The sequence below is a fragment of the Botrytis byssoidea genome (genome assembly GCF_014898295.1).
Source record: "Botrytis byssoidea strain MUCL 94 chromosome Unknown BBYS_032, whole genome shotgun sequence".
Classification (NCBI taxonomy): Eukaryota; Fungi; Ascomycota; class Leotiomycetes; order Helotiales; family Sclerotiniaceae; genus Botrytis; species Botrytis byssoidea.
The window spans coordinates 215,126-232,562 of NW_024065873.1; the positions used below are offsets into that span (position 1 = coordinate 215,126).

The 17,437-nt window shown below is 42.8% G+C and overlaps 5 protein-coding genes across 5 annotated transcripts; 3 read left to right on the forward strand and 2 right to left on the reverse strand.

Moving 5' to 3' along the window:
• Positions 1-500: 500 nt before the first annotated feature.
• On the reverse strand, positions 501-2,555 carry EAE97_010985 (uncharacterized protein; the record flags this gene model as incomplete). Its single annotated transcript, XM_038881500.1, has 5 exons — positions 501-1,156; positions 1,206-1,657; positions 1,707-2,188; positions 2,249-2,439; positions 2,507-2,555. The coding sequence occupies 5 exons, from the start codon at positions 2,553-2,555 to the stop codon at positions 501-503; spliced, it is 1,830 nt and encodes a 609-aa protein (XP_038727659.1).
• A 626-nt stretch (positions 2,556-3,181) lies between these two features.
• On the forward strand, positions 3,182-7,555 carry EAE97_010986 (uncharacterized protein; the record flags this gene model as incomplete). The annotated part of the gene is made up of 7 exons (XM_038881501.1): positions 3,182-3,324; positions 3,373-6,060; positions 6,132-6,398; positions 6,563-6,783; positions 6,840-6,913; positions 7,008-7,360; positions 7,394-7,555. The coding sequence occupies exons 2-7, from the start codon at positions 5,878-5,880 to the stop codon at positions 7,553-7,555; spliced, it is 1,260 nt and encodes a 419-aa protein (XP_038727660.1). The 5' UTR covers positions 3,182-3,324; positions 3,373-5,877.
• A 774-nt stretch (positions 7,556-8,329) lies between these two features.
• On the reverse strand, positions 8,330-9,139 carry EAE97_010987 (uncharacterized protein; the record flags this gene model as incomplete). Its single annotated transcript, XM_038881502.1, has 1 exon — positions 8,330-9,139. One exon carries the CDS (start codon positions 9,137-9,139, stop codon positions 8,330-8,332), a length of 810 nt encoding a protein of 269 aa, XP_038727661.1.
• A 2,609-nt stretch (positions 9,140-11,748) lies between these two features.
• On the forward strand, positions 11,749-12,669 carry EAE97_010988 (uncharacterized protein; the record flags this gene model as incomplete). The annotated part of the gene is made up of 4 exons (XM_038881503.1): positions 11,749-12,106; positions 12,171-12,248; positions 12,309-12,448; positions 12,502-12,669. The coding sequence occupies 4 exons, from the start codon at positions 11,749-11,751 to the stop codon at positions 12,667-12,669; spliced, it is 744 nt and encodes a 247-aa protein (XP_038727662.1).
• Positions 12,670-14,119: 1,450 nt separating this feature from the next.
• Positions 14,120-15,328, forward strand: EAE97_010989 (uncharacterized protein). The gene is made up of 3 exons (XM_038881504.1): positions 14,120-14,315; positions 14,477-14,798; positions 14,908-15,328. The coding sequence occupies exons 1-2, from the start codon at positions 14,250-14,252 to the stop codon at positions 14,753-14,755; spliced, it is 345 nt and encodes a 114-aa protein (XP_038727663.1). The 5' UTR covers positions 14,120-14,249; the 3' UTR covers positions 14,756-14,798; positions 14,908-15,328.
• The last annotated feature ends 2,109 nt before the right edge of the window (positions 15,329-17,437 follow it).

Here is a 17,437-nt window from a genome sequence, read left to right on the forward strand (position 1 = left end):
TCGGGAGTTTATTAGACAAGGAAAGATTTTTGCATCACTTTATATACTCTGTGATTCGTTTTGTATTAATCGCTGAAGTCGAAGCAGTATAACAACAATAATACTGTTCATGGAAAGAGCATCCAAATAGTGAAACCACGAACTCACGTGATCTTGCGTTTCTTGTGTTAAATTCGGGCATGCAATGAAGACGAAAATAAAAGTCGAATAAGTATGTTTCAAGTCTACTGTGCGACACAATTCTTATTACAGGCGCCTAGGTTCACTTACAATTTTCGTGTTTTTGAACTACTTCCGAGTACATATTATATAATAAGCATTAGATTTGCGCCTTGCCACCTCCTTTTTCGCCTAGGGTAGTACCTTCCAAGTAAATCAAGTAACAAATGAAAGCTGGTTCAAGCATTTTTTGGGTAGCCTGCCTCCCAGAACTCCCTTGCCTTCCGAATCAACCCAACGATGTCTATCTAAATTTGTAAAGAAAAACGTTAAACATTATTTCATATCGACGTGATTCTCCCTGCTGGAGTAGTTCTTGGTCTTGGCCGTAGATTAATTACAGACTCGAGTTCTCGGAGCATTTTAGTATTGGCATCCGCTCGGTCTCTCATGGACTCTCTTTTCACACGATCCTCCTTCATCTTCACAATACGTTCTTCCCTTGTCAATTTGCTGCGTTGGTGTGGTATCGCGATTGCTTCAAACACCTCTTCTGCTTCGGAACCACTCAATTCAAGGCTATACCGAGATCTTCCCTCACCATTTAGAGCCCTCAAAGCGTCAGCGGCTGTTCCCTCTTCAACGGCTGTTAGACCTCCTAGAGATGATGCTGGCGATGTCGTTCCACACATAGAAGATAGACGTTTCTCATTCCTGTCAATGTTCACTGCCAAGGCAGCTTTCCCATCTTCCCACTCTTGCATCAATGCTTTCAAGTCAATGCCTATTGAATCGTATTGCATCATCAGATTTGAACCGAGTTCCGATACATCTTCTGTGTCGTTCAATGATTTGTCAGACTCCTCGCGCAAAACATGCAATTTCGCTTGTAGTCCACGGATTCCAGATGACAGCGTATTCAGTTTGCGTAATTGTGCCCGCGCACGTTCTCGACCCGGAGTAAGGGGTAGCTTTGGAGTGGTTGGAACCGGGAAATCTATAGGAAATTAGATTTGAACAATGTCGACAAATGCTTTCGAACTTACTCTCTTCTTCACCTAATATGCGACGAATTTTATTCTCGGCCTCAGAAGTGACGGAGCAAAGTGTGTGTAATTCATCAACAGCAAGGCCCCATCTGTGAAAATCCGGTTTACCGCCATGCGCATCAAATGCAAGAAGGCAACAAAGAAAAATCTTTCGGATAGTGTGGAATCTAGCAGCGAATATCTTCAATACCCTGACAGAATCCTCATCCTCGAATTCGCCTTCTGTATAGCCTAGCATAGCCTCCGTATAGTCCAAGTCGCTTATGTCGTATACATCATAGTATTTATCCAGATCCATCTCTTCCGCTAAGGGCTTCAATAAGTTGCATGCTTGTGTATACCGAGGAATAATGTTCGCAAAGGAAATTCGGAGGATCTTTCTGAGTCGTAGACATCTTCGTGTCTGACTTCGATCTTCGAGACGACTGACGGGGGGCAAGGGTGTGCTTCTACTAAGAGGTTAATTTTGCCAGTAGGTTGAATGGTGAAAGTTCTTACAGTCTATATCCACGAGATACCAGTTCAACTTCTTGAACGAGTGTTAGAGCTCCTGCCGCAACAGCATCAAACTCCTGTGCTTTGTGGACAAATTGCGATGCTTCCACGATAGATTGCTGTCGAAGGTATTGGAGCCACTGCTTCCGCACATATGTATACAATACTATAGCAGAAACCACTACGGTAAATGATAGTATTACTACACGGATCTTCCCACGTATAAAAGTTCCATTTCCGCGTGTCCAGTGTATTAACCATGTAAAAGAAAAAGCAAGTGTTGCCGTCGCTGCGGCGCCCGAGAGAGTGAAGGTTCCAATTTGCGGGGCGTCAAGTGTAGGCCCTGTGATATCTCGAGATTGGCCATGACCTGTCTGCGCAAGAAAGGAATGTGTGTTGAGAAGTTGTGAAGCTACTATGACATAACGGAATCGTTCGAGAAACTTTGCGTTGTCGGCTCGACCAAGTCGTGAATTGACAGCTTCCTGCGATTGATTATCAGACGATAAGACTTAGACTTGGATAAGGCCCAGATGACGACTTACGGAACAGGTATTATGTATCGCTGCGACAGTGGTGTTGCGCGGAGGGATAAGCTGCAGAGGCGGAGGAAGTTTATGTCGAAATTTAAGAGATACTGTTGGCTTCCCTCGTGGAGCAAACGATGGACTCGACAAATCAGAATCCGCATCCCCATCATGGCTTGATGCCCATCGTGTATCCTCTCCACCTTCTCCTATGGCAACATGTCAGTAAGTCCCCACTCATGCAGTGCAAGATATCCCCCTCCTCTTCATGCATACCTTCGAGATAGGCGGCGAGCGGAGAGTCTTCGTGTATTATAGTCTCCATGGAATGCAAGTCGTTAGTGATAATTGCCGTCACAGTCCATTCCGGTAGGTATCATCAAAATAAGAGTGAGCGAACGAGTGAGTGTATGAATAAATGGGTGAGCGAATGGGGTCTGAATGAAAGGAGCTCCGATGTAATTAGTGGTTATAAGACAATGTAATGAATGAATGAATGAATGAACGAATGAACGAATAAACAGTGGCAGAATTGACCAATTGATATTAGTTGTAGTTTGCTGGTTTATTAATAAGAAATGCTTTGTTTACTCAATATTGGACCAAGCAGAAACAATTGCTCGAGAAGAATACTCTGCGAAGATGCGGATAACTACATTGACTATACGAGTCGGTCAATTGCATACATACCTACCTACCTGCTCTCTCCCTTGTTTAAACTCTACACCAGTTCCGCGAGTCCACGACAGGAAACTGGCAAGTCCACCAATCTCTCGGGTCAAGGAATAGATGGAGTACCTTGCAACGGGAAATCTTAATATGGATCAATCACCGATTTACCGACATTCATGATCTCTCTAAGCCACTCAAACCCATTCCAAGCCACTGCTCCAACCCCTTGATATAGAGTTTTCCCCACTACTCCCCCGTCTTCCTCATCTCAAAACAATTCAAAACATTCCTACTTTCGTCCGAATAGTCCACAAGCTATGGTCTTTCCAGGGCTTTTCGCCCAATCTTGCTCAATTTTGAGTTGAACCATATATAAAATGGTTTCATGTTATCGCGATATTATCAAAGCGGGAATCAATATGGTGAACTCCACTAGTATCACTATATTCGGGGTACTAACGGTTTTCCAGGGAACAAATATAGGTTTCAAGTTCAACCTACGTATGGGTAATAGACCCAGTCCTCATTTCCACTCCATGAACCAACGTTGCTCGGCTCAAATTGGCCCTATATCTGTCTATTTCTGCTCTGGCTTTACAGATAGATGGAGGTATGCACATACGAGATAGCGATGTGCTATTATGCAAACCTTCGCCTCACATATACATGTACACATAACATAGATTTGGCTGCTCCTGTGTCGTCTTTTGTGCTTGAATTACGAATAGAGAGTCAGCCTTAGATGAACTCTAAGTTTGGTATCTGACTCAAGAGTGTAAGTATAGAGGAAAGCTTATGAAATGAACACTAATGTCCGGAGAATTCGGCATGCTACTCGAGGCATGTGATATGAGAGGAGCACCGAGCATAAGTTTATTCCATCTTTTGGGTTAACGTTCACAAGTTCTTAATAAGGATAAGATTTGGATCTCATTGGCTTCGGAATTTCGGAAGTGGATGGAAATCCAGGAGACGATGTATCGTCTTAACTCTTAGCTTTCCGGCCTTTGACGAATTGACAAAAATACAAGTCAAGGTGCCAATTCGTTCACGGGAAATCTCGTAGAAACCATCTTTTACAAGAAAGAAACTTGACCGGAGAAGATATTCCGTTCACACCACGTATGTCCGGTTTGTGGTCCGATTCGCGACGATGCCAACGCGGGCCAATACATTGATTGTTGGTGATGTATTGAATGGATCTCACTGGCATGTGCGGCACCAAGTCAACGTAGAAGCGAAGTTATGGTTTGAAGACATACTGAAATTCTCTGGATATTTGAGGTTGGAACATCACCTCGTTTTAGCGTCGACACATTCAAAGCTTTTTCAGTTGAGGGTCTCAAAGTTATGGAAAACGCTTTCTTCATCACTCTATCGTGTTGTAGCAGACTGGCACTCTGACAATCTGGCACGCATACATATTCAGTTGTGGAGATTGGCATTTGCAACTAATACACGCGCATTTCCAGGTATTGGAGGTTGTTCGTTTGTTCCTTTACAGGTATGCTGGATCTTCAGTGAGATCAAGTAATGCCCTGCCTTAGTCAGACATATCGCAGGTGTAGTTCTTGGGACTATGACTTACATATACATCAGCTACTCCGGGACTTCCTATTGATCAAGGCCACAGCAACTCTCTGGTCACGAGTTCATCTCATGCTTATGTCCAATCAACGATCCCACTATTTTTACACCTGTAATCTATTGTTTACTTCATTCAACACGACTCAAATCCATTCGGTCTGATGTATCCGCAGCCAAACAAGTGTTGTGAGTGTTATGAGCAAGATCAATCGAGTCGTAATAGGGATAAGCTCGACTTTAAATGGAGAATTGTCTTCGTGGTAGCTTTCACAACGGGCCCTGCAGCCCTTCCACGAAGCCCAGTTGGAGGAGGTAGAGCTTCTGAGAACCCTCAACAGACTGGCATTTTGCTTTCGCAATTTTAATGCACAGTTTTCCACAGTTACGTTCTCTTGAATGCGAGTCCTTCATATACAAGTCCATCACACTATTTCGATCCAAATTGTACAACTACTGCCCTCAGATATACGAGCCGAGACAGGTCACCTCTCCCCCTGGTTCCATGGCACTTGGCTATGATCAGAGGTTACAAATGTCCTTTAACCACTTGCATGAGGATTGAAAATTTTACACCGCATTAACTAGAGGGGCATCAAGACATTGCTTATACGAGAAAGGATCGTTTCTGCATCACAGCAAAGCCGGCTGATCATTTGCTCATGTTACTAGCAGTTCTTCGACATCATTACAACGTGGATGAAGACAATTCTGGCACACTGTGGTGTTCTGCAGTGCTTCTGTCACGAGAGTAAGTGTATATTTTTCCAGACTCGATCAAAGTAAGCAATATGACATTGGACCTGGAGTCAGAAAACTGAAACATGCACGAATGGAGTTTCAAAGACCTGTAGTCTTACAGAGAGCAAGAATTCCGATATGAAATGTATCGGAGAAATCCTTTGCGTGCAGGGGAGTTCGCAAACTGCGACAAAAGGAGTTAGTTCAGTCAATCTGGACCACTATTTTGGACATTCTCAGGGTCACGTGCCTTTATTTCCATCATGTTTGCTTTTGAAATGCGGAGACTCCATTTCGAAAATTACGAATTATCTTAAGCCCCCCCTTGTTCGTTATTGTGGTCGAAAGATTGTGGCGACACAAAACCGTGCCCTGCACGTAGAGCCATCACACCATTGACACTTACTCTTCTTGGGGTAGGTTGCGCGAGTTTCCTCCTCCAGAAAGTGCTCTTTTCCGTTCTCCTTGATCATAAAGTGAACGTGCTTTATGGCTAGATAGATAAGAAATATGCCGTGCCGCCACTCGCGGGTCGTAAAAGCAAACTTTGTTTAAAGTAGCACCAAGGCTATGAAAGTCTGCAGGAATCTATAAGCATCCAGATCTTCCGTCGAACTCTGGAGTGAGCTTTAAATTGTTAAGTATCTACAATGTCTTTCACAACACCAATTTATCCAGGTATTAACCTCGAAGCCAACGAAGGACCTCTATTGAGAGCGGTATCAATTGCTTTCATCGCCTTGACTGTGTGTACTATTGCCATCCGCTTTTTTTCCCGCTGGTACACCAAAATCCCCCTGGGCTTAGACGAATTGTTTATTCTCATTGCAGCAGTAATTCTCACTCTCTAGAATCTTCTCGAAACTCTTCCCACAGTACAATACGTGCCCCAAACTAACACCAGATCCAGATCCTCTCAATTGTCTATACAGCAGTCATAATCGTTGAAGTTAACAGTAACTTCTACGGACAACACGTTCACAAATCAGATCCGGAACATCTTGAGGCTTATCTGAAAGGCCTATATGCTTTGGCACTTCTCTATTCCATCGCTCTTAGCACGAGCAAATTGTCTCTATTAGCGCTTTACTGGAGAGTATTCGCTGTCACTGGCGGGAAGGTACCTATTATTTTCGCCACTGCAATCAATGGGGCGTGGGGTATTGCTGCTGTGAGTTGATTCCTTACTGTCATCTCATAATATTGGTTGAAAGTTCAAATTCATGGTTTTTGAAAGATTCATTCGCCCCACATAACTTCATGTCATATTATGCCGATTCAAGTGCCAGTCAGAGAATCTTGAGAGAGAAAATACTAATGCTATATCTCTACTAGCTCGTTGTGGGAATTCTCTCATGTCGTCCCATAGAAGCTTTTTGGAACATTACGATTACCGCAAAATGCATCGATTACCCTGTCTTCTTTACTTCCAATGAAGCGTTTACGATTGCATTTAATGTTGTGGTTCTATCAATCCCAGTTTGGTTCATTGCGCAAATCAAGAGAAGTATAGGGGAGCGGATTACTATTAGCAGCACTTTTTTGTTGGGGCTTGTGTGAGTGCTTCATCGAACAATGGTTACCCTTTCAAACACCTTAATACAAAATTTAGGGTAACGGTAGTATCGGCAATTCGACTATGGCGGTTGGTTGTTGCGCAAAGATTGCCGGGCTTTGATCCTACTTGTAAGCTAAACTTCCAAGCCATTTTCTACCCCTTCATATGAAGTTTGATATCTTAAAAGCGCTCTCCTCAACCCATCAACTAAGAAAGTAATAGTCCACGAAGTAGACGCCGGTCTATGGGCAATAGTCGAACTCAACCTCTGGATTCTCGTCGCCTCGATTCCGACTTTCCGCCCCTTGCTCGGCCAAATGTGGCGCGATTACTCTGAGAAGACAAATCGAAGCGGTAGTGAAGAATCCCCTGAATACCCTCTCAGCAGAACAAGAAGTACTGGTACTTTATTTCCCAGACAACATCGAGACATGGACTTAGATACCGAGCCCGTATTTGGATTCGACGAGGCGAAGAGAAACTCGGGAAACCCATCGGAGATCGAGCGGCATGGAAGAAATGGTAGTTTGGGGACGGGGCTTAGTGGGGAGACCGGATTTGGAGAGAGCCTGGGCGTGTGAGTCGTAGATGCGGATTTGGAATCGCAGATAGAGACGGACATTGAGGGGTGGAGAAATGCTTATGGATATGCTTCTCAGAAGGGTGGGGGTAGGGTGGGAGAAAAACAGAGGTGGAGTAATGGGATGAAGGATTTGGCGGGGATAAAGGTGCAGAAGGAAAGAGATGTTAGGAGAGATGCAGGGGATTGACCGGGTTAGCCTGGGTGGTTGGGTGGTTGGGTAATGTGTGATGGATGGGGTAATGGATTGGATTGGATTGAATGGAAGGAGTTTGAGGGGAAATACCTAATGGCGTTCGGGTGCGGGCTCTTGATAGCGATTATTTTTTGATTTAGCAGGCTGTCTTTGAGGGACGGGAAAACGGCAAGTATGGCTCATAGTCTAATTATTTGGGACATTTAGACGACGTTTATTTTCGAGAAAGGTCTCAGTACTCTAATGCTAGATTTATCTTTCAATCTTTGGTCCTATTCAAATTCAAATGATCAAGAAGTCTAGGGAAAGTCCGAAGCCAAAACACTTTTCGTGTTCCCCTACGGTCCGAAAATAGTGTAGAGAGTAGCTGAACCATTCTTTTTCCTTCTTTTGCGAGAAGAGAATTGAACTATGATGTTTCCTCTCTCTGTTCATTTCTACATTGTTTCATCATAATCTTCCCTCAAACGCCTCTACCACCCAACCCGCCTGAATTGCATCTAATTAGACTGTAATTTTTCTAAACCAGAGATTTTATGAAGAAAGAAATGCCCATCATGCTTTGACTCGGTACAATCCAACTAGTAAACAAATTATCGACGGTTGAGAAAGTGGCAGTGACAGTAGTAGCATACTAGATAAAATGAACGGGTCTGAATTCTCAGAATCCTCGTATTCATCTTCCTTGGATGACTTTTCCATGCTTGTCTACAATTGTAATTGCTTCGCTAAAAGTTACGGATTTGCACATTTTTGACGTTATTTCCATCAACCAAGCGTATATCCGACTCTACTCGTCCCCTTCGATCTCGCAATCTTCTTCACAGTCGTCTTTCCACAATTTTTCGTACTATCCACATGTGTCCCACCACAAGGGTAAGTCTCCGCGCCCACAATCTTCACAACTCTAAACTTCTCTTCCTTTGTCATTCCCATGGCGGCTCGATCAGGTATCAATCTCTCCATTCCATTTGCGATAAAATCTGCCTCATCCCACCAGTGGATCTCAACGGGCATATCTGCCTCAATATACTCATCGAGCTTTTGCTGGATGGGTGTTTTCCAGGTACTTTCTATGAGGCCGGCAAACTCACACGCCGCGGAAGAGGGGAAATGCGAAGCTTTCGTTTCGTCGAAATTGGGAACAGAAGAGGAAACGAGATGACGAACTGCAGCGCCGAGAACATGGCCCGCGGTATGGTAACGAGAGTACAAGAGACGTTTTTCCTGGTCGATTTTCTGGGTGATTTCTTGACCCGCAAGAAATTGAGTGGGGGTGGAAAATGAACCAAAGTGGAGAACTTCTCCGTCGGTGCTGGCGCTCATGCGTACCATCTGGACCGTGAATTTGCTTCCTTCTTCACTCTCCACAATGCCTTCATCCGATGGTTGACCACCACCCTGGGGGTGGAAAACGGTAGATTTGGTTATCATGACGTATGTGTCGTCCTTGCCATCTTTGAATAACAATTTATCTTCCTCGGAAAGCGTTAGAAAAGGGCTTATGGATGTGATGGTGGTTTGGAGGGTAGACAGATGTGAGTCATGATGAAAAGCTAGATGGGTGCGTTCGGTCATGGTTTTTTCGATATGAGAGACTTGAGGGATTATATGAGAATTCTGGCTGACTTCTAATTCTGGAATCGACTCAAGCGTTTGGTTTGAGTAGTGAAATGAAGTCCGGGAGTTTCATACGATTCGAAATCCTTTTGAGAGTCTGTGGTAGCCTTGGTGAATTGACGCTCATCCAAGGGAAAGAATAATCAGAATACAAATTTCCTGACTTTCGTATCAAGGTTTCTGATATAATATCTTAGAGATCTGTGGATGAAGTCTGACATATAAGGTGAACTTCAGAATCAGAAGCTTCTGGATTTACGGTAAAAATAAGCTAGCCCAAGAGGGAAGGAGTCCAGAGCACATGATTACCAAAAAGATAACGACCACGCCCTTCCTGGTACATTTTGTTAACCTCCCAGAATTAGTCACGTCACGTTAATAACCGAACTTCAGTGTCGCCCCCTATTAACTCCTTACGGATTTGGGACAAAACGATCAATTTTCTCGGCGAAAGGACATTCGAGAAAAGTGTCCCAAGCATACTACAATAAGAACCGTCCGGCATATTGAAAATATAGAGGTACAGTCACTCGAGATTTTTGCTCGATCAATAATGCTTGGCCTTGAGTAGCTAGGATTTCATATCATACCTAGTACCTAGCCATAGAGAATCTTATGTCATTATAAACATCATTTTCAAGCAGCTTTCAGTAGTCAGCCACATCTACAATCCATCTCCAGCCTCATCACCTACCAAACAACATAAGCCGCCATCGAAAGAAAGATTAGCACGCAAAAAGTATAAGACAATTGGCGAATGATATTTCTTTGCATTTTGAGTTAAGATTACAGTGTCGCTGCAGGCCATGTAAGCAAATTCCAAACTTGCAGTAACGTCATATGTGTTCTTCTTTCTTCCAGAATGTAATCATTTTCGATTGTTTCGTGAATGATGAGCGCAGAGAGGTGATGACCGAAATGGCAATAATCATAATCCGAGTGCGATGGGTATTTCACAATGATCATTTGCCTCTTCTGCCAGGAGCTTCAATGCCTGTGAAAAAGGATATGAGTGGTAGAATTGATATTATAATGAATTACTCTTTGAATCCTTCGGTGAGCATTAGAAGTTGTCGTGATGGTGGATCTGATCGTATTGTATACGATTCTTGTTGCATGCAAATACGATGGTAACCATCATCAAAGGGTGTTCGTACTTACATTTCCAAATATACTCCTTTTCCAAGTTGTCTTGCATATTGTAACGTTTCTGGTAAATATTCGTTTAGATCCCAAGGAGGTTCATAAATCCAATGATCTGTAAGGCTGAGCAATGTGTACCTAAGTCGACGTACCAGGGAAATGAAAGCTTACTACACATGTTGAAAGCATCAACATGCATGCATACAACCATACAGTTCAGAGCTTACAAATCCATTTAGATCTGATCGTTGGTGGATACGTCAACATGAATGGGGGAAGGAAAATGACATGGCGCTCAGAGACCCAGATTTGCCTTAGTCAAATCGATGGATGAGAAGGAGGGAGCGAAAGCGAAAGAAACCAGACGAATAGATCCTTGGACTTAGTACAGAATAAAATGCTGATGAAATGAAACTAATTGATGACAAATATGGTAAACATGATGCTTTTGATACTTCTGATATCCATTTGTAGTATGTTTGTTATCCTTTTAAAGCATTTTGGAGTTCAAACTAATTGGGATGAATAAAAATCGAAAAAGAATTTCTAAGACACTTCGAAATGGTTTACCCCTGTACGGTGACCACTAAAACTCATCACGGTGTGGTTCGCTAGTGATCAATTTTCCGATGCACGTTCTCATCATGACAAAATCATGACAAAATCATGACAATTTCATCATAGTTCATCACCCATTTCTAAAGATATACACATCAATGCTCAGGTATAGGTGACTTGCATTAGTTTTCCAAATTATCAGTAATTGAGCTACGGCCTCCCCGTCCTGGGGATGGCCTTTTATGGGATAGTACAAATGACCGTTTGTTCTGTATCCCCATCCGCGTCACCAATGATATATCGTTAGCAGTCATGGATACCAGACAATTCTTGTAGCAGGCATCGCGAATAGGCTCTTCATAGTAGTTGCGTCTCCAGTTCGCCGAACTTCTCATGAAATGCTCCGTGTTCATCGTGGGTTATGTAACATATGAATCATATAATAAGGTTCATTGCATCTCAACCGAGATGCAGAATCCCAAGTTCGGGTATGGAAACCGCTCGATGTAACTAGTGCTGGTAGTCAGCTCAGATTCACTATCTCGGTACCTCCTTGTTGGCATGAGTGCCGTAGGATTCCTCGATTCCTGTCTAATCCGTTTTGGGATCTTGCCCAAGCTGAGCTTTTTATATGCCATGATGGAGTAAATGTTATTATCAAATATCTATCTTTGTGCATTTCATTTCAGAGCATCTATATAGATGAGGATATATCCTCATCCATTTCATTATTCAATACATCAGTATTAACCAGATCTTTGCAACATCACAACTAATACTCTTAACATTCATCAACGTCCACCGTCATTATCCATCCTTACCTCTTCATACTTATCCGTCTCATACTATAACTTCACCACTCAATCATGTCTCGCAACTCAAAATCTTCTCGTCATCAATCAAGAAGCACCGAGGGCAATCCCGAGGATATGGTTGAGCAAGTCAAGGGCATTATCACTTTACTGAACGAAGTTGTCTCCTCTAGACCCCATGAATGTGAAACATATATTCCCTCTGCTCGCTCAGCTGTCACTGCTCTTGAACATATTCGCTTTTTTCGCGACCCAGCACGCTTTGCTGAGCAGGTCTGGATCATCCAGGGACTTCAAGGCTTTGCTTTCTACGACGCAGATAATGGAAGTGTTGTAGATATTGCAGACTTCTGCCAGAATGCATGGCTGAGAGTTTTGAGAAACTATCCGGATAATGTCGACGTTTTGACAGGTAAGTCAACCAAATACCTTACTAACTCCAGACAGATATCTTGCTAACACAACTATCATATTAGGGCTGGGTAAGAATTGGCTCCAGAGATCTCAAGTGACTCTAGCCCGCATTCATTACGAAGAAGGAAATGATACCACAGGTACTTCTGGCTCAGAAACTTACTTTTCTGAATACGGTTCTGACAATTCATCTTCTCTAGCACCGCCCAATGACCCCCGTAGACAAAGTCCCCTCTATGTCGAAGCTCGAGGTTATCTACAACCAGCTGTGGATTTCTTCACTCGGGCCATTAGAGCCGCTGATGGTCTTGGATATACTACTGGTGACCTATTGGCTTCAGTAAGTCGCAGCCCTCACGCATGTCCAGAAAGTCTAATCTAACAATTAAACAGGCTGCAGAATCAAATATGAGTCTAGGCAACGTATCTGCATCTCCAGCAGATGAACATGCTTTCACGCAAGCAATTCGATATTTGCGTCGTGCAGAAACAACACAGGGGTATCAGTTATCGGAGCACATGCAACAATATCTTGATGATTATGGAAGATATGTTTCTTAGCTTCTTCATCCTTTCATACCTTTCTCTCCAGCATCTTTTACACCCTTTACGACATTGAGAATTTCGGCGTACACTTAGTTTCGGAGTCATTATCAGCATTTTCAGGAACAGCGTGAAATTTCATAGCGGCGGTGATTGGATATTGGGCAGTCAGTTTTGCATTCTAGAGCAGATCATTTCTGATTTGGAATTTTATGTATTAACACTCCTGACGAATAGCGTCGATTAGATTTCTTTTTGGGCAATGTCTTTCTTTTCTTTGGCATCGCACTGTTTCTGTTTTTGCTTTTCTCATCATATTTTTTTACAACTTCTTTCACATCCCTCTACCTAAATCTATCTTATAAATTGCAACAGCGGGCCTGTACTATTAAGAGTTTAGCATAGTTATAACAGCAAACAAATTTCTTGCACGCTTTTTATTTTCTTTCATTGTTCGCCCATATAGTTTATGCCATTGATGTCAGAGAAGGTGTGAATTCACGTGATATAAAAACCAACTAGATGGGTGAATCCCGAAGCTCCCTTCTTGTTTAAATCCTTCCGGAATGAAAAATCCTCCCGATAACATAAATAGGGCTGGGAGGATTGCGCTTAAGCATGAGGGGTAAGCGCGGTGAATGAACAGTTATGATCCTCGGCATGATAGCTCGCGGCTGCGATATGTGTATGAGTGATGGGCTTCCAATCGTAGGTACAGAGTAGACATCAGACTAAACAGAAAGAAAGATTTGGTGATTTGTCCTAGAATCTCGGTTAGAATAAGAGTATTTGAAAAGTATGAATATGTATTCTCGTAAATAGATATCTAAGACTTGAATATTTCATTACGTAGCTATAAACATTGTGACCTCGTAAGCATGGAAATCTGCAATTCAGTCCCCAAGAGGAGGGAGCAAGAGACACGCGGAGATAGCTGGAAACTGAAGATGTTGTTGGCGGGTATATAGTACGGGCCGAGCTTGGAAATTACTGTACAAGAACTTTATAGCTGCTGGAGATGAGGTGAGCAGTTTCCGCTATACAAGCCCGAAGGATTTGCTTGATGTGATCATGAACAGTCGCTGACAACAGGCGAGGTAGGGGTTGATCTTACTGCAATCAACCTAGTGCATACATTATTGTGCTTGACACCCCAAGTGGAAGTGGTGATACTTTAGGACCTGGCTTAGACTTCAAGAAATGGGACTAGAAATTTGGCTTCTGGAATAGCTTTCTGCAATTGTATATTTCGTATCAAAATAACATCTTGCTTGGTATCTACCGGTGGACTACCTAATAACCTTGGAAGTGCCTATGTGTCCCCTCCCCAACTGTGGCTAAATGTGGCTGTTAACCCCAGAACCTGTGATGTGATCTACAAGCCTTAGGATTAAGGCATCTCTAGGTAAGCTCCAGAACACCTGGAAAGCTCCATTGCTCACGCATTTTGATAATCACTCCACGGCACCTCTAATCTATGAATACATCCCCAGAAACATAACACAACACAACTTTCAATTCCCTTATTGAAGCTTCGCATATCTCCCGATAGTCTTCATCACCTTACCACCGCAGTAAGCAAAAGTAAATCCGGCATCATGCTTACAGAACGAGAAATGCAAATAAGTCCGATTGTGCAAGAGTCCGTGATACACAATACAAAGGTTCGTTATTCAATTTGTCAACCTCAAGTTGGAGGCAACGTTTGGATGTACTGCGCCGAGCGAGCCTGCAATAGTCTCGATATTGATCAAGCTACTACAATTGCAGCTTCGCAAACCTCCTCTCTCTTACACACAAATCAGCTAACCGTTGTCTGCTATAGACTCTCGCAACTCTACACAATCTCACAGCCTCCCTCTTTGGTGTCGCCGCTGGTATCCTCGGTCTGGAATCTTACCCTGGATTCCTGTTCTACATCTTCTTTACGCTCCTCACTAGTGCACTCGTATATGTGTTTCGGATAGCTCCGCATATGAGTAAAGATACCAAGGGAGATCGATATTTTAGAGGCGCGTGGGAGTTTTGGTCGGGAGGGCTAGTAGAGGGTCTGAGTGGATTTGTGTTGACCTGGACTTTATTCTATGGATTGGTTAGGGCGTAATAGTAGAGAGTGGCTCAATGTGGCAGGGGCAGTTTGGGAATAGGTACAGTGAGATCTCTATGGGATAGGTTAAAGTTCTGGATGGACATGAGAAACATTTATATCTGACAAGATTCAATCTCGGAAAATAAATCGACTAACCTACATTCAAGAATCTTCGAACACGAATGTCGAATAGAGGATGTAGGGGAAGGAAATGATCAATAAATCGCAAGCGCAAGCGAGAGGGATCGGTGCAATAATAGGAATGGAAAGATAGGTGTGATGATGACTGGAAGGAATACTGAAGATTGCGCCTGTTGAATTTAGGCGCGGATGGATTTTCCTCTTCTCGACAATCATCAACTAGTATGGCGCTTGGAGTTGGACTGATTGAAATTCGACATGCTTGATGTTTATATCCTCAAATGGCGGTTACGTCTATGTGTCCATATACAGTATTGCGGTATCAAATGGAGTTGAGGAATACCAGATTTCGTTTCGCGGATATAGATTTGAGTTGTTCCCTTTGCATGTGATAATGAGAATAAGTGTTCGCTGTATGGTAGGACATGAATTACTTTGCTATTTTTTTTTTCTTTTGCCGCTGTTAGCAATGCTATTCAGTATACTAGTACAGTCAGAGTCTCTGTTAAATTTTCTAGACCTGCTCCAGAAAAGTACTGGATCGCATCGAATTCCATTACTGGAAATGTGGAAGAAAGATAGTGATACCTGCCAAATCTTTCAAAGCATAAAGCACGCTTCTATACCAATCCTTTCTTGTAAAACTTTTTGCAACTAAACTATTGAAAATTCGCTTTCTAGAACCTGAAAGTTTTTTTTACGTATCGTAAGTTTACTACTTGTGGGGGTTTCTTGGGTTCTAAGAGTCCTACGAGTTGGAATATCAATTCTTAAAGGTGGACGCTGGATTTGAGCTTACTATCAACGTTAAAACATATATTCGAAGATTCTTCATTGCTGTTATAATTGTACAGTTACTACCACTATTTGGTTATCATTACCACCGTATGCACAACTCGTATAATTCTCAACGTGCATGGCTTTCGGGTAACTGTATGATTGGATGTTCCTGTACCATTGTGATAAAGTTGATGCAATTTGTTAGTACTGTTAGGCATCAATGGATAGGTTCCTGCTCCCTTGAGTTTTCTTGGATACTTTTTGGGTTTTGTGTAAAAGGAAGCGTATTGAGTAGAAGAGACAGTGCTTTTATAGTAAGTCTGTGGGAAAACTATGACTTCCATAGACCCCTCCTCCTGAAAGGTTCACCCAGTCTTACAGAGCTTATGCCTACCACTTCTTCAACCTGCTATCTTTTCTCTTCTTGACTATGAATTCCCTGCCCCTTTTTAAATCCGTTCTTTACCCTTTAACCGTAAAATGAAACGAGCTGGTACTTGTCCGTAAGCTAGCGGCGATTCTGACATAGATCTCTTTCAACAAAGTTAATTACTGTTATGAAATAAGTGGCCGATGATTGGTTCATAATGTCAAAAGAAGTATCAATATCGAGTTCAAGTCAAGTATCTGGTAACGTCGTTTTGGAGAGTTTTGGCCAATCAGGATTTCTTCATTAAGGCGGGTTTGAGAATAATAAGAACATGCACTGTACGTCAATCGATATATATTTGCCATGCGGTGGGACGAATTTCGCTATGGTGTGTTTGGTGGTGAATGAAATGGCGGGTTTGAAGCAATGAGTTGATGATATATCAGTATGATAACGGTAAAATGCAAATAATAACGAAAATGCTGTTGTCCATAGATCAGTCCCAATGGGATGGTGTCGTTTCGGCATATAATGGAGATGTTTTCCGAGATGATGATCTGGCTAATTTACTGTTGAGAGGGAGCAGCGTGGGTTTTTCTGTGAAGTGTGAATAGTGTAATGATGGGGTTCATCAGCATGAACGAAGAGGATTGACATAGTGCCAGAAGATTTTTTTTGTTTCAGAAAGCTTAATGCTTAGCCTGGAGATGAGAGGGGAGTGACTATCAATGCTTCGGGTAGGTAGGGGGGGTGAGGAAGAGTGACAGCGATATCGTTAGCAAAAGAAGAAGAGCAGGGGCACAATTTTGTCAGGGGATGGAATTCAGTGTCCGCGTATGATCTCAATTGAATTGACTAATGAATAAACTACCTAACACATGATGAAGACTAATACATGACCAAGTAGCCAATTGCAAGAAAGACATAAACGCAAATGTTAACTGCCGTATTTCCGAAAGCTTGCCCTTTCGCTCCTTCCTCTGCTCAAAATCATCATCTTCATCGCCGCTATATCTTTCTTTAGTGCAGCGAAAAGGCCACATCGACACAAAAAAAAGTCAAACACATTTCTAATCGCCACTCCGAAGACCAATGAAAGGCACATTCCCACGAAGGATAATTGGATAAAGTATTGTGGTCAATCTTGGGATGAACGAAGAAAGTGATTCATCTTGGACCGATTAAAAGAAGTTTCCTCTTGGGAGTATGAACCAAAAATAATAAGAGCAGTCCGTAGACTACCGGGCCGGCGAACTAGCTCGTCCCATCTAACATTCCTGATCGAAAGATGGACTCTCTACACCTCATCTCTCACAAAGATGAGTCGCACTTTGATGAAGGCCTACACCTTCTGCGGTGAGCGGCATGCTGGGGAGGAGGGTGCCACTTTGTGAAAGAGGCTCAAC